This window comes from Vanellus vanellus (assembly GCF_965231255.1).
Source record: "Vanellus vanellus genome assembly, chromosome: 3".
NCBI lineage: Eukaryota > Metazoa > Chordata > Aves > Charadriiformes > Charadriidae > Vanellus > Vanellus vanellus.
Window position 1 is genome coordinate 69,153,633 of NC_138907.1, and position 17,023 is coordinate 69,170,655.

General features: G+C 46.2%; 1 protein-coding gene across 1 annotated transcript in view; it reads left to right on the plus strand.

Moving 5' to 3' along the window:
• Window positions 1-3,364: 3,364 nt before the first annotated feature.
• The window catches only part of MTCL3 (MTCL family member 3), a gene marked incomplete at its 3' end in the record, with an annotated part of 30,371 nt that continues 16,712 nt past the window's right edge, over window positions 3,365-17,023 (plus strand). Inside the window, exons 1-3 of the mRNA XM_082481821.1 lie at window positions 3,365-4,442; window positions 4,790-5,014; window positions 8,402-8,560. Coding sequence (XP_082337947.1) covers window positions 3,480-4,442; window positions 4,790-5,014; window positions 8,402-8,560 — 1,347 coding nt within the window. The 5' untranslated portion in view covers window positions 3,365-3,479. The remainder of the gene's footprint in view (window positions 4,443-4,789; window positions 5,015-8,401; window positions 8,561-17,023) is intronic.

A 17,023-nucleotide genomic window follows, 5' to 3' on the forward strand; every position in this document is an offset into this window, starting at 1 on the left:
TCCCTGCGGCTGGAGCAAAGTGCTGGGCCAGGCTGTGTCGTCCCCCACCCCTCCTGCTGAAGAAGCACTTTTGGTGGCTGAGGCAGAGCCCAGGACCTCACCCGGACCTGCCAGCTGCTGCAGGAGGAGGGAGAAGGACTCCAACCCCGAGCACAGCTTCACCCGAGCCTGTTCTTGTTGGGTGTTCACGCAGACACGCAGACACGCAGACACACAGACACAGGTGGGTCCAGGACACTCCCACGATGGCCATCACATGGAAATACTCTCTCCTCGGAGGGCAAAGGAAAGGAAAGGAATGGAAAGCAAGCCTTCTTTTTCTGCTTTTCTTTGTCTCTGTTTGGGAAAGATTTCAAGCGCGAAGTCTTAAGAACCCTCTCGGGCACTCCAGAGCAAAGATAAATTCATGACCACCTCTGGGGTTTGCCCACGACGAGAGCAAAGGCTCAACGGCCCGTTAGTCCCTCTATTCCCGCGAACAAATAACACCAGGGGATTACCATCTTCAGCAGAGCAGAGCGGTTTGCCTTTGTCTCCTACCCTTCCCGGCCGCAGCGGGCGGGCTGCTGTCACCGGGTCGCCGGGAGGACCCGCCGCTGGAGGCGGCGAACAAAGGAAAAACCCCCGCCACCGGCCCGCCGCCGGCGCGGGAGGAGCCCGGCATCCCCGCCCGGGCGGAGCAGGCTTCCCTGAAGGGGACACTAAATAATTGATCGGAATCGATTGCCTGCATGCACTGGGGAGGGCAACCGGGCGCAACGCCTCGCATGCAGCTCGCCGCTTCCCCCATTTGAGCTGTAATCCTATTCCACCATGTACAGATAGATGAGAGGACGCGACTCAGCCTTCAGGCCTGGGCGGGGTTCTTGCCGTTTAATCTTTTCTTTTCTCTTCCCTTCGCTGCTTTCTTCCCTCCCTCCTTCCCTCCTTCCCTCCCCCTTTCCATCTCCCAGGCCCGGTGAGGTCAGCTCATGAATATTGCTTCATTTTCCTGAGAGGCTGTGGCAGCGCCGCGTACCTCGTGTGCGGGTGCCCGTCCCTCTGTGTATGCATTTCGCCAGCCCGGCAGCAGACAAAGTGGTGGTGAGTAATGCGGCTGCTTTACATCCCAGCCTTTTTGCCTTTTTGCCTTTTTTTTTTTTTTTTTAATTATTATTTTATTTTTTATTTTCCCTAAAAAGGGAATGTTACTCGGAATTCAGATACAACAAAACCCGCCAGGTATAAAGGGGGACCAGAGAAAATCCTCCTCCCGCGCCTTTAAAACCCGGACAAAAGGCAGAAGCGCTCCCAAACCTTAAGTCGCGGTTGCGAACCGGGATGTCGGAGAGGGAGAGGCGGGCGCCCGGCGAGGGGAAGGGGGCGGCCAGGGCCGGGGGAAGCCCTGCCTGAAGCCCCGGGCAGAGGAGATCCTCATGCCGGCGGGTGGAGCCACCGGACTTCTCCCTTTTGTTGCTGCCGTATATTTACGCTTTTTTTTTTTTTTTTTTTTTTTTTCCGCCTGGACAGCTGTTCCCGATAGGAAAACCTGCGGAGACGCCAGGTCCTGGCGCCACGTGGGTTTGCCTCTGGGGAGGAGGCTGTGTGGCAGAGTTTTGTGAGGACGGAGATTTCAGACTTGGGCTCAAACAGGGCTTTCGTTGTGCCAGTTAAAGGAAAAAAAAAAAAAAAAAAAAGATTAGCCAACTGAACGGTAGGCGGTAGCCGCTCCTGGAATTGGGGGCATGTACCGTGCAGGTTGTGTTCCCGGCAGATCGTGGCTGAGACTAATGACTTTGCTGCGGTGAAACTTCCCGAAAAGATTCAGGTATAGCGTAGCGTTCCCGATTATTATTTTTAATTTTATTTCGTAATTTTAATTTTACAGTAGGAAAAAGGCAGAGTAATGAGTAAGATAAAGGATTTAAGCTGAGACCTGGCTTTTTGCAGTTTCTTTATGTTTGGATTTCAAGAGTGACGTTTTGTACCTCTGAACAACAGCAGTTTGGGAATTCTGTTTGGGATGGTTAATAGAGATGCAAAGCAAATATTTTATGAAGTGTTGTGATACAAGTGTAAGTTTTGATAGGTTTACACTTCCAAGCTCCCTTTTTTACTAATTAATGCCTGGGAAGTTTTTGCCAAATTGTGCTCTTTTGAGCATTAACTTCCAGTATATTGGTTAAAATCAGGGTGATAATGACAGTGCATTTGAGAGAAAACCCTGTGCCCCTGCCAGTGAGCGCAGAGCAAACACGGTCTCATTGTCTCGTGTGTTCCAGGGAGTAAACCAATTGTCAGGGTACGGTATAATGTCTACATTGATTTTGCCCAGTCGAGTTTCTTTCTTTATTCCCTCTAGTAGGGAATGATTAAGCTGTGTTCTAGGAGGGGAATCTTTAGGCTGTGTTAGGAATGCTGTAATTTCTACTTTTGCCCACGTTTTCCCTTTAAGGACAGTTGAATAAAGGCTATGTGAAAACTGGCTGTGGATCATAGCCATTATTTTCAGAATATTTTAAGGAACGCCTTTGCAGCATGATATGGCTTTTAACAGCCCTATCAAATAATCTGTTGTGACCATGAAAACCATGGTTTTGTCACTATGGGGGAAAATTGCCTTCTGAGCACCCTTTGGTGAGTACCACATAACATCTTTTACTGGGTTAGTGTGTATTCCTTGCTTCCTCTGTTTTGAAAATCTTCTGGTGTGATTATGCCTCGGTCCTATGTCAGCATAATCTGTAACAAACCTGAATTGGCCCTAAATCTTCACAATGCCTCTGGAAAACAAACTGGAGCAAATCTGGGTTTAGAAGCTGATTGAAGGGCCCCTTCCCTTTATGGCCCTCGATTCCCAAGTTTCAGAGGCCTAACGTTGTCCTGGAAGAGGCCCTGTCAAAGCTGAAGGGAAATCTGTTGTTGCATCCACGTGTGCAGCCCTTTGTACAGCAGTCTTTCCCCACTCGGCTGTGACAGACACCTGGAAGAGGCCTTGGGGGAGGCAGGCAGGTGCAGCAGCATCCCAGACTGGTGCTCAGCTTGGGAGTGAGCACGAGCGAGAGGGAAGGTGGTGTGTGGGCGGAAATTGAACTCGGAGGTGGCAGCCCGGAGGGAGAATGGTTTGGCGTCGGGGGGGGGGGAGGACGACTTGGGGGGACAAACGCCCCCAGATGCAAACGGAGTGGGAACTGACCTCGGCCTCAGCCGGGTAGTGTGGGCTCCCTCCCGAAAGCCGTTCACCCCGGATTGACGCTGGGCTTCAGCCTCGGCCGGCTTCTTGCCGGCGGGGCACGGGGAAGGGCTCGGGAGCAGACGGGGCACCGCCGGCCGCCGGCCTTGCCAGAACGCCCGTCTCCCCGCCGCCCCCGAGGGCTGTCCTCCCCGTCCCCACCCCGACCGTCTTCTCCGCTTCTCCTCCCCCAGCTCTCCGGGCGGCGGCGGCGACGGAGGCGGAGGACGCCGCCGGTGATGGACGTCTCCCCGAGATAGCCGCCGCCATGAGCCAGCCGCCTGCAGGGGGCGCCGCCGCCGAGCCTCGCCTGCATCCCGAGGGCAGCAGCGGCAGGAAGCAGCAGCGAGCCTCCTCGCCGGCCCGGGCCCGCGACAACCCCCCGCGCCCGCCGCCCGCCGCCGCCGCCGCCGCCGCCTCCCGCGTCCCGGCCGCCGCCGCCGCCGCCGCCGCCGCCAAGGCCGCCTCGGGGCGGGCGCCGCCGGGTCAGGCCGTCAGAGCCGCCCGCGGCCGCGCCGCCGACAAGCCGCCGCGCGGCGGTGCGGGGCCGCCGGGAGCTGTCCAGCCCGGCGCCGGTGCTGAACCTCCGCCCGCCGCCGGCGGTAGAGCTCCCACCGAGGAGCCGCCGCCGCCGCCCCGCGCCGCCGAGCCCGCCGCGCCGCGTGCCGCCGAGGAGGCGCCCCCTGCAGGAGGCGGCGGCGGCGGCGGCGGCGGGGGGGAGCGGGAGCGGGAGGGGGCGGTGGCGCCGCAGCCGCCGCCGCCGCCCAAGCAGTGGCGGGGGAAAGCGGGGCGGTCTCCGCTGAAGGGCGCGGGGGAGGCGGCCCCGGCGCCTCCATCTTCCTCGGGCGCGGGGAAGGGCCGCGGGGCGGCGGGCGGCGGCGGCGGGTACTGGAAGGAGGGATGCCTGCAAAGTGAGCTCATCCAGTTCCACCTCAGGAAGGGGCTGGCGGCGGCCGCCCAGATGCAAACCAAGGGCAGCAACCACAGCAGCAGCGGCAGCGCTTCCTCCGCCTCCGCGGCCGCCGCCCCGGCCGAGCCTCCCCCGGCCTCCTCCGCCTCTTCGCCCTCTGCCATGGCGGCGGCCGGGGCGGAGGGGCTGCGGCAGGGCGAGGCGGACGGCGGCGGCGGCGGCAGCAGGAGCGGCGCCCCCGAGGGCGTCCTGAGCCCGCAGCTGCAGGAGGAGATGCAGGAAGAGATGGAGAAGCTGCGGGAGGAGAACGAGAGCCTCAAGGTGAGGGGCCGGGGCGGCGGGGGCAGCGGGAGGGGGGGGCGGGGGGACCGGGGCGGGCGTGGGGGGATGGGGGGAACCGGGGCCGGGCGGCCTCCCCACCCCCGCGCCGGGAAGGGGCTTTCCCGCCGCTCTCTCCCCCGACACTAGCGCCTGAGGCAGAGTTAAGATGGCCCTGTCGTGGGGCCACTTCCCGGCTTCGTTGCAGTGCTTTTTAATGAGCTGGGTTGTATTTAGCTGGTGTCCCTGTGGGCAGGAGCTCCATTTTGGCCGCCTTCCCCTATACGTGCTGACATTTGTGCTTTTGACCCACCTGTGGCGTCCTTGTCCCCTTCTCACCCCGATGCCAGAATGAGATAGATGAGCTGAGGACAGAGATGGACGAGATGAGGGACAGTTTCTTCGAGGAGGACGCTTGTCAGCTTCAAGAAATGCGCCATGAACTGGAACGAGCCAACAAGAACTGCCGGATCCTTCAGTACCGGCTGCGCAAAGCTGAGCGCAAGAGGCTCCGCTACGCCCAGACCGGCGAGATCGACGGCGAGCTCTTGCGCAGCATGGAGCAGGACCTCAAGGTACAGATGTGTGCAGGTGTCAAGGGGAGGGAGCGCCTCAGACAGAGACACGAGCGTGCTCTCGGTTCTCATGACTCAGGCATTTCCATCCGTTCTGTCGTACACTGTGCACCCGATGCAGCTCATAGGATAGCAGTGGCCAAGTATACCTTGGTAATAGAAGCCCTTCGGTATGTAGGTAGGCTGTTTTCAGCTTTAGTACAATCAGTTTTTGTAAAGTTAATGTGTAAGAAATGACTCAAATACAAATTAGGATCTAGAGGTTTGGGATCTTCTAAATTAATTAAACCAACAAAATTAAACCGCAAAATTAAACCAACATCACTGAATCATCCCATTGACTTTGAGGGGATTACTATGCTCTATTTAGTAAAGATTTCAGAGGACTGGTAGATTGAATACTTGCAGAGTCACAACACGAAATCCTGACTCCATTGGTGTCAGTGAAAACACTGCTGTGATCTTCATTGAAGGCAGGATTTCCCACGTCCACATGAAACCATAGACACATCAAATTTCAATGTGCAATCAACTGTATTTAATCCATAACATCTGAACGAACCACAGCCCATTGCTGAGGAAAACAAGTCCTTGTTTAAAAATTGTTGTTGGTAAAATAGCCATCATCTCCATTCTAGATCCATCCAATTACAGAAAAAAAACAAAAACTCTCTTGCGCTGGTTGGAAGTTGTTTGATTTCTGCTTCCGTCCACTAGACTTTGTTAAGATTTCTACTTAATCGGGACTCCTAAACGTTTTTTCACTTAACAGGTCTCCCTTCATTTCTCATGGAAGTACAGGCCTCTGTATAGCAACATTTGTCCTCTGTATAGAACTAGTTACCTGTGGCTTGTTGGATTCAGTGGACTGCAGTTTAAAAATGCTAATTTAACACATGATCAGGAGCGAGGTCATTCTTAAACTACTTTCTGATAAGTATAATGGATTGAGAGTCTGTTATTCCCAACCCTGGTTTGCAGACTCGGATCATCTTTTCTGAAAATTTTCCAGCCCGACATCATTCTTATTAACAGGTAGACACCAGTCCAAGAAACGTTCCACTAATTTTCTCACTAATGCCATTTTAAAACGCCAATATCCTTCTCTGTATTTCTATTTGATATTCCTTGCCTGTGCATATTCAAAACCCACGTTTGCTGTTGTGGCCATGACAGTTCTGTAACTACAGCTGTTCACGTGGCCCTTGACAAAATACTGTCTTCCTGGTCAGAAGCAAAATGGCCCCTTTGTCATGGGTCAGGTGGAATCGCTGGTCGAAGCAAGGGACATTTTCCACAGTCAGAATGATGCTCAGGTGAATAGTTGAGACGTGCACCTCTGCAGGCAGAATTCTAACGTGAGCCTTCGTGTCCCAAATGAATATTGTGATTCTAGCTTATAGAGGTGATTTCTTTGTTGACTCAACGTGTTACTTTGTATTAGCAAGTAACAAAGGCGCAGGGTCCCGGGAGGCTCCCCTGCGATATAGGAGGTAGCAGCTAAGGCCTTAGGTTGAGCTGGGCAAAGGGTTCACTTTAATTAGGATTTCTCCCATGTCTTTCCCAATAACCATACAACTGACTGCTTGCAAAGGAATAGTGTTTTTGCAAAGCATTCCCACAGGTCATGAATGTGTTCCGCTTTGGAGTAGGGATAAACATAGAATCATAGAATGGTTTAGAGTTGGAAAAGACCTTGAAGATCATCGAGTTCCGACTCCCCTGCCATAGACAGGGACACTTCCCACTAGACATCTAATGCCAAATTTCTGCCTAATTGAATTCCTGGTGCTGGGTAACCATAATTGTAACTCATGTGCAATTCTGTGCATGGGTAATATATTCGGGGACTTAATTGTTCAGAGATAGTGTCTTGCATAAGTGAGTCACGTTTCCCATATGATCTAGAATGCTCTGTAGGATTTCCCTGCATTAACTGCCACTCCACCAAATCTTGTGTCAAAAAAACCTACCGGTAATGATCTTGTTATTTTGTTGTATTTACTGACACAGACTGTATCTATGAACCAAAGACAGAATCTGATAGGATGCTGTTAAAGATGTCCCCTGTGATTTTCCATTTACTTTGGTTGGACAGCCAGATGAGCAGTTTAATGCTGAGCATAAGAAGAGACATCACGATATTGCCCTGTGGTGTGATTCTCAGCTCGTCCTGCAGTCTTTTTGGAGTATGATTATAATTGAAATTCCCCTCCACTCTCTCTTTCTGTTGGGCATTATGTGTCTTAAGTGTGCGTGCGGTGGGGGAGGTTATTGAATGATCTTGTGCCACACTGCAGTGATGTACCTGTAGTTCACACACGCTGGGTTTCTTGTCAGGGGAGGCTGAGTCACTAGCTGCCGCTGTTTTCTGATGGATCAAATTCTTGACGACTGCTTGCTTACCGTTATTATTTTTTTCTTTAGACCTTTAGCATGTCAAAGAGAGTTCTTTGACATACAAACATAAAGATCATTCTGGCGAAAGCCATAAAGGATAGTTCTCTGAGTTCCCCTCGCTAATGCTAAGAAGGATTAATTATATTTTCCAATGCCCTAAAAAAAGCAGAAAATTAGGCTTTTCAAACTGTGTGTCTAAATCACCATCATAACAGTGATTAGTGTATATTTAAATATTTTTGGTGCATGATTATAGTTTCTGGTGGTTTCACAAAATACAATGCAAGTGGATTGAATGGCAAAATTCTTATTACTTTACTTGAAGAAGAGGAATTAGATCTTGACATATACCTTTTAACTCTATTCCTGTGAAAATGCATTAAAAAAAGAAAAAGGCAAAAACCTTAGTGTTCATTTAAAATATTGGACATCATTTGGGTGAACATAAGGTCAGTAAAAATGTTGTTTGTTCATATTTTACTCTTTAAATTAACCAATAGTAGTAAATGCCTGATATATTGTTCATGAAGGACAGAGAAACTAGCAGAATCAAAATAAAGATGTGTCTGTTTGTGGTCTTATACCAGGCACATGTATAGTAGGCCTGAAGAAGGTGGACCCTGCTTTTAGATGCTTCTGCATGTCAAGTATTTGAAGGGCACGTACCTTAGATGCTGCACTGTCTCCCGGAATAATGATGGTCCTCTTTCACTGTTGACATAACATCTAACAAGGAGCTGGGGTTTCTTTTCTAATGTGGTTTCCAGTGAAGTCCGTAGGAAGACTATAACATTTTTGGAAGGAATTGGCTTGAATTTTGAATCCTTTAGAATTTTAACTGTGGATGTCCTTGTCTACGTTTCCTTTCATACCACTTCTGTCAAAACATCCATAATTAACCTGTAAATGGTTGCTTATGTGCTAAGCACTGCAGCAGTAATTATTATTTTTTTTTTAATCTTTCTTTTGAAATGTCATTTCATTTAGGTTGCAAAAGATGTATCGGTGCGACTTCACCATGAGTTAGAAAATGTGGAAGAAAAACGTACTGTAACAGAAGATGAAAATGAAAAATTAAGACAGCAGCTTATAGAAGTTGAAATTGCCAAACAAGCGCTACAGAACGAACTGGAAAAAATGAAAGAGGTTAGTGTTGTTGTTTACTTCCACACAAAGTATTTGAAGTCACTAAATTCTTATCGCTGAATTAACTGAATTTCTTCCTGGAACTTGTTTTGGGGGTAAAAAATATGGCAGGCAAAAGTTGAAAGTTGCATAGAGTGCTGAAGTACAGTTTGGTGATTGGGAAGTCGAGAACAACCTAAAATATTCGTCATTTCCTAGGCAAAACAGAATCCAAGCTGTGGCTTTATTTTGCCTATGCAAATAGAGAAAGGTGGAACCGATGGTAACAGAGTTCAGAGGCTTTGAGACATTGTACTTACAGTACATGCAGGAAGAGTGCTGAAGGGAGTTAGAGGCGCCTAACTTTGCAGATGATGTTCCCCATTGTTTTTACAAAGACCATTTTTTTTGCCCTCGCTAACTACTACTCGAGAGTAGCAGGCACACTGGGACTGGGCAGCTAGATCCCCATCTTGTTCAGTCACGCTTTTCGGAGTATTGGGAAGTGGGAGACTCTACCTGGCCTTTCAGCCTAAGCATAATTTTACATTATATCTAATTTATCTTCAAAATTACTCCATTTGCCGTTATCTAGATGCAAGATACTGTGCCATTAAGTAAGCAGAAAATTGTTTTACAGCGGTAATAGCCTGGCCGACAGAGGTAACAAAGCATGCAGTAAAAAGAGAAACTGTTGACTAAGAATGACTTCTCAGAACAGATTTTAGAAACAGCTCTCCAGTTCAGTGTTTAAAATTCAATGAATGTCACTGATTTTCACTTTTAGTAATACTCCCTAGCAGGAATGCCAATGTCTACTTTGATCTTCTATGAAGCAGAAGAGATGTATTTCAGTTGTTAAGAAAGTCAGGAAATTTTCAATTGTGTGATAAGTTACGGTATTTTTAGGAACTGCAATTGCTTACTTTAAGTAATGTAGTATTAAAAATATTCATATATTTTCTTTACAGGAACTGAGATTCAAACATGTTAGTAGAGGATAAACAGGTGGTTTTTTTCCGCCTTCTGCTGCTTTTCCAGATAATTGCAGATTTGAAAAGGGCATGAAATCTGAGCCTTATTCAGCTTCCCTCTCCTCCACCCGAGACTTTCTTCTGTTTTCAGTCTGGTTTCTGCCATCAAATACAACTCTGTTTCTGGGACCATCTTCTTTATGAGAGCGTGATCTGTCTGTAATTATCCTTACAACTTCTTGTTAAGTTGGGCTTTACTCCAAATTTTCCATTATTCTTGTCCATTCGGGCTCTACTTTCTTGCAGATTCCCATTTCTGGATCCTTTCCTCCTGCCCTGTGATAAGTTCTACCACAATAAGCTTTTTTGGCCTTGCTTCTTCTTATGGATCTTCAGATTATCAGTGAAGTGTAGTGGCAATTCGATAGGTTACACTCTTTGGGAGCTATGTACGTGCAGGAAGTTAACCCGATAAATAGACTTCTTCGTCTCTGTCGTCAGTAGTCACTTTCTCCTTATCCTGATTCTTCCCTCTGGCCCAGTAGGCTGAAATGTGGTTCGGCTGCTCTCATAGTGTTTTCCACTTCTTTCTTTAGCTTAGGCGTTTGCCCGTTTCTGTCTTTGATCTTGGTATCGATGGAAGGATACTTGAGACTCCAGAAGAAAGGAAAGTGTCTCTTCTACACAATACTATTTTCATGAATCTGAAACAGATGGGTGACTCCCATTGGCACAGAATAGGGGCACTGAGCCAGAATGCAAAAATGCAGTAAGACTCTACGCCAGGGTAAAGGTGGAGTGGACAAAGAGTCAAAAATACATCCTTACACTAAACGGTAGAGGAGAACTGCTATGCCCAGTCATTATATGCGTCATCATAATTAGGCAGCAGCATTCATTTATGTATTTCAAACAGGCTGCTGAGTCCCTTTCAGTAGGAGAAGGCTGCTTTTCAGGCTAGGACTGTCAGCACTGCATGGGGGAAGTTGGAGGATGATGGTTGAGGAGGTGGAAGTCAGAGAAAAGCAAGTTTGAAGTGCAGCCAAATTATTATGCACTTTGCAAGCATGCCATGACTTGGAGGACCAATGGAGGATGCTGGTGAAGAATACTAATTTTTACACATTTGAAATTTAGAATCTGTGAAGAAACTATGAAAATGTTAACTTGAAACAACCATGAAAACAACCCAAAGCGGTCTGAAGTGCATTAGAATTTTTCTGTGGCAAATACCCTCTCTTCTTCTCTGGCAGTCGGAGGTGTCCTGCATCTTAAATGTCATTGTCAGATAGTCGTAATGTTAATTTTCTGTTTGCTTGTGAGGTATTTCCTCCAGTTTCATGGGTTTACAACCCTTTCTCGTTTCAGTACAGCCATTATGACAAGTCAACCTCCTGATTAAGAAGTACTACTCAGCATAAGCAGAAATGCAGTCAGGACCTTTTGTCTGGATTGTGATCTTGACTTTATTGAGTTTAGAATTAATGGCAGAGTTAATCCCCAAAGACAATGAAGCATTTTTATTTTACAGTATAATAACAGTGCTCAGAGTATGTAATGATTGATTTCTGTACTTTTATGTCACCAAATGTACTGCAAATACACAAACCTTCCCATTCTTCTTAAAATCTATTTATGTATAACTGCCATGGGAAATTTGTCCTCCTTATAAAAGAACAGAGTGAAACAGCGGAGAATGGTTAAAAGACTTAACAGAAAATGTTGGAGGCAGAAGCATAATTTTTTGTTAGGTAGTCTCTAGAGCAGGACCAAAGCCAAAGTTCTCTTTGTGTAGATTCTATAGTGTTTTGAAAAACATGTTAGACTTGACTACAAACATATATAAAAGATAAATGCTAGCAGATGCGTTTGTGTAGAGACAAATCTAGAGTTCTCCAGTGAACATTTGCTGATTATAGACTTGTGAATGTATTTGTCCATTAATACAGAGAAATAGTTGCTGTTTACTTTCTTGGTTTGGAGCTTTTGAAAAAAAAAAAAAATTATGATATATTCCATGACAAATGGAAGTTGTTGTTGATGGCAGCAAAAGCTTGCAAGCATCCAGGATTTGGAAGGTGTTGCAGCAAAGCACACATTTTCTATCATCAGTTACTTTTTAGTGTCAGTCCCCCAACCTGCAGCTATTTCATTTAATGTTATTTCTGCATACGTCCACATGGAAACACAAGATTTTTAATCTGCATTGTAAATTTTCACAATTTATTTGTAGCAACTGCTGCTGATTTCCTCGTTATTATTTGTTATTATTAATTGTAATGCTTTTTGGGAAGCTGAAAACAGACTAGAGAAATCGTTTCCTAGAAGAAAGAGAAACCAGCTGTAACTAGATGTAATTTTTTTTCAGATATAAAAAATTTGTTAAAGAGTTGGATTCCTTAACATGTTCATTAATTTGTTGGTAACCATTTAGTGTTAGCCTAGCTAACACTTCTAGACCTTTTAATGATAATAGTATGAACTAAGAATTCATTCCTTTGCTGCAGCTACGTAGGAAACGCCCAGTTAGCCGTGCTGGAGATGGTTTGTCGTGAGACAAATGAAGTAGGGGGAAAATATGACAGATGTATTGGACACCGGGCTTTACAAATCCTCGTTGCAATGCAGACATGTAATTGCAGGAGGCACGGTGGTTTTCAGAAACATGTGTCTTTACGGACAGGTATAGATTGTTCTTGCAGTGCTCCAAACTGGGGGGATGCAAGACAGCTCAGTTCTTACAGCCGCATTAGGGTGGTGTTGTCAGGGACCATTTTCTTCTTCTAAGCATAGGTTATTAGCTCAGGTACAGAGCTTGCAACACCCACGGCTACACAGCACGTGAACCAGAGATGTCTTTTGTCCCGTCAGTTCCGACTGCAGGCAGAGGAGTTTTTGCCTTTCTCTGCGGGTCTGTGTTTTGCTGGAGTGGCGTCTGTCTTGTCAGTCAGTCTGTTTTGTATGCTGCGTGGAAATGGAAGAAGGCAGCAGGGCCTGGGCAGCTGGGCACACGAGCTGGGAGGAGGAATCTGAATTTTGTTCCTGATTTTGATACTAACCTGCTGTGGGACCACAGGAAAGTAATTATACGTTTCTGCTTACTCTCGCAAACTTTGCTTGCCCTGTTTATGTAACTGGTGTGCACAGATTAGCTCTCCATACACCTCTGAGTGCTCAGGCTGCAGAGAAATCAGGAGAGTAGCTGGAAATTTCACAACAAAAGCTGCTGTAAAACAGAACAAAAGAAAAAAAACAACAACCAACAGAAAAAAAAAAGAAAACACAAAACAGAAAACCCCTAAAAACTGGAGAGCTGTGAAAAGAACTGGTAAGGGATTATCTTTCCTAGTCCCCTTGATCATCAGTATAAGCTTGCCCACTATGTCTCCTTGATGAAAATCTAGTGTCTCTCATTTCTCACAGCCCTTTCTTTCTCTAAGCCTGTTCTCCTGCCATTTATCTACACCACTTGCTTCCAGTCTTTCTCCTAGAAGTCACAAAGTCTCAGATTCTCCAGGTTCTCTCGCTCAATCTTGATCCTGTGCCTGGTTTTTCTTTTCTTTTTTGGGGGTGTGTGTCTTATAATAGTTCCTTTGCTCAGCTGTTTTTCTGTTTTCTGGTTCCTAAGTCCCAGTCTTATCCCTCTCCCTCACACTCCCTTCTTTCCTTCTCATTCCAACTCTTCATCAGGGCCCAGTCTGCCCTCTGGATTTCAAGTTTATTCCAATTCGTTTTCCTCGTATTCTACTCCAAGTGTATTATCCCCATTTCTTAGTTACGGCTTCGCTTTTCTGTAAAATTTGTCTTTTTCCCCTGATCCTTCCACCCCCTCATACAAATCTGCCAGCTTCCTTGGCTGGTTCTGTTCCTTTTCCTTGTTTCCAAGCCTTAGCTCTTTACTTCTGCATCTCAACTGAGAGCAGTGCAGGATCACTGACTGTACTAGGAAACAGCAATATATCACTGTGAGCACTAGGAGGAAAGGTTTCTGGTTCTAATGCCTAGCCTCAGCTTTATCTAGACCCACATGGAGCAACAATTGCAGGGTTAGTTAGGCTTTGCCTTCTGTCCTGGAGTTGGAACGTAATCTGTCAGCTGGAGAAAACGTGCAAATTGATAGCTGGGGTGGGAGAGGATGTGGTGGTTTGTAAATACGGAATTTTCAGCAATTTAATCCCGTAAACTCCAAGAAATAATTACCTGGTAATGTATAGGAATGGAAGATTTCTGAAAGGTTATGGTTTGGCCAGTTATGATTTGGATGAATTAGGAAAGTATGAGGTATGTATTGTATACAGATGCAAAAATAGTGCAGAGCACAGGCATACTGGAACTTCTCAGAAGAACAGTTGCTAGAATAATTTAATATGACCAAACCAGGATATTCTCTTCTTGGAAAGAGCTGAATAATTTTGCTGAAATTTTCCAAAATATTAACAACGTTGATAACATCCTGAGACAGATGCTTGGCATGGAAAATCTGCAAACTCTAAAATGTGGTGAAGTTATAAGGAACTGGAAACAGGTCTCATAATAGAGGGTGGTTTGCAGCATTTCCAGTAGGCAAGGCGACCATATTTGATAGCAGCATTACATTTTTGCATTCCTTCAGAAGCGAAACTTTCTTATCCACTATTTGTCTTGGTCCACTATTTCTCTTAGGACCTCAAACTTCCCCATCGCGCAGCTGGGGCTGCCAGTGCTACCATTGGCCAACAAACCCCTGACCAGTGCTTCCTTATTTGCAAGAGGTCCATCAGAGTGATCCCCGCAGCAACCTTGTTTATCCCCTGTGGTAAAAATTGTCTTCAATCCATGGCAGAAATCATGTGGCTTCTTCTAGTTGTCTAAAAAATGCTTCATCTATTTCCTCATATTCATCAGATGGTCTGTAGAAGGTACCCCAAATGATGCCACACATGCTTCTCTGTTCTCTGGTTCTTACCCATAGCTCGCAGCTGGCCCATCACCCATTACAAGGCAACACTACATGCAATTGAACTGCTCTTTTGTGTAGAGCACAACCCTTCTTCCTCACCTTTAGAGTTTGTATCAATCCATGGCTGCACTATCCCATCGTGTCTCTGCGATCCCGGTGAGGTCACAGCTCTGTAACTGTGCATGGATTTCTAGCTTTTGTTTGTTTCCCATGCCGCGTGCCTTACAAGCCGCTGGAGATGGACGCTTGGCTGCGCTGCTTTAAAAGGGAAAGTTTGAGCCTTCGGCATCATACCATCTCCCAAGCGCTTCCTAATTGCACCTCATGTTTTCATTTATTTTCAGAGTTTGAGCCTCGTTTCAAACAGCAGGTAATGGAGGGAGCGGGGTCATGGTAGCGAGAGAAGAGGTGCGGGTACGCCTGCTGATGTAGCTGCTCAGCTTCACAGGATGGGTGTAGTAAGCAGTACTCTTTGAAGAGTTACAGTAATTTACTTGCTCCTGGCACCAGATGGCAGCAGGGGAGGATTTAATAAGTCTCTCACAAGTTTGGTTCCTTCCTGGGTCTTTTGGAGGACCCACATACCAAGGCTGTCAGCGACACTGCTACTAAAAGTACATTTAAGCAGAGTGTTTCCATGATCTGGAATCTCAGTTTGTTGTCTCATGAAAATTCAGTTTGCTTTGGTGAAAATAACAACAGGATAATGAGGAGGCTTTTTAAAAATGAGACGAGAAACCAGTCTCTGCCTGAGTTTATATGGGAAAAAAGCAAAAAAAATCCAGTCTCCAAGCGCGGCTCAGTGATTCTCTAAGCGCCACATCCCATCCCCGCAGCTGCAGAACCCCCATTTACTTCTGTCCGACTTGCTTATGTGACATTCTGTAGCCTTTGGTATCCTGCCCAAATACTGTGTTCCTTTAAAAACACTGCTCAGCAGGGATGCTATTCGTCATCTGTGAGGGTGTGACTGACATCTTTGCTCAGGGCACACTGATTTCACAGTGAGCAGGTTAAGCAGAGTTTGCTTCGGTTTAGTTCTTTGAATATGAGAAAAGAATCATAATGGAGAAAGATTAATTGCTGTTACAAAATCTGTTGTAGTAATTCTCTGAAAACGTCATGCTATAAACAGGAAAAATAATATGTGTATATGAGAAGTAGTTTACACTTAAACCTCATAAAATTACGTTTTAATTATGTATTAGCCATCAGCAATTCACATGAGCCATTTGCTTCGAGACAGTTTATCAAAACTGAAAATAAACAGCCTAACGGTCAATAATAATAATATAGCTCCAAAACATATGTAATAAATAGTGAATGATTTCAAAAGAATAAAACTCCATAAATATCTTATTGTGAAGAGGTTTTGTGAGTAAAGGTGCCTTGGGGAGATATTTTTTTTTCAGAGAGTCACTGAAGCTGGTGTGCTGCTTTGTGGATTCCTGTTGAATTGTCTTAAAATTTGCAAGGATGTGCGAAAGGAGTGGTTGTGGATTGCTTGCTAATGGGGAAGTAATACTGAAAGATTGGCAACTGTAGTGAAAAAGAGTGTAACTGGAATATGTTTAAAACAGAATTTAGCCATCACAAAATGAAGTTAAGTTTGATGAATTCTTTTGAATCTGTAAACATAATGCTGCTGCTCTGGTTTGATGGGGGCATGGGAGTTCCTTCCTTGTGGCAGAATGTCCCCGTCTTTTGCTTCCTTTCTGGGATGGGTGTCAGCAGCCTTAGATTTGCAAATTCTCTTGTCACAGTTGTTGTTGATACTACATACAGTCTTCAGGTAAAATCAGAGTCTCTTTGCAGTAAGCTCTATTTTAAAGAAAAAAAAAAAAGCAACGACCATCTTAAAAAAAGCAAACAAACAAACAAGAAAAAAACCCTAACCAGAATGGAGGCACAGAGTAAGAGCTGAGCTTCCAAATGCATAGAAACTATGTTCTAGAGAAAGGACATGAGTCCCTACATCCTGGTCTCGAGTCAGTACCTGAGACCCTTTTTTTGCTTAGATCATTCTTCTCAAAGTTATCCTTTGCTACAGAATTGCTTCCATTAGTGGAAAACTATAATTATAAAGTAAATCGGGCTAAGGAAGGGCCCACACACTGACAAGCAATTGTTAGCACATCCCTCGGATGGTTTTGGCCTGGACCAGCTACCACTGCTTCAGTGCTTGGGCATGATTTGGGGTCTAGCCTGGGTCAGAGCTCATTCCCAATTGGCAGTTTGGATGTGGTCCTGCTTTTTTGGAAGGAAGCTGTAGGGAAGTTTAGCTGTGTTGTCATTTTAGCTGAAAGGAGACTGAATTGTGGAGTGCCAGTTGGCATCAGGTCCTGAGAACAGTCCCTGACCATTTCATTTACTAGCGTAAAAACTAGGCGAAGGGTCTCTGACTTGGTATGGAGCCAGAAGAGATGGCAAATGAGACACAGAACAGCAAGTCCAGTCCATTGCTGCCATCTGAATTCCTGCTGCTGAGAATTACTGGCAAGGGGCAATCACCAGCAGTGACAAAGCCAATACAACTGGCATGCCCGGTTGTCTGTGGGAGTAATGGGCAGT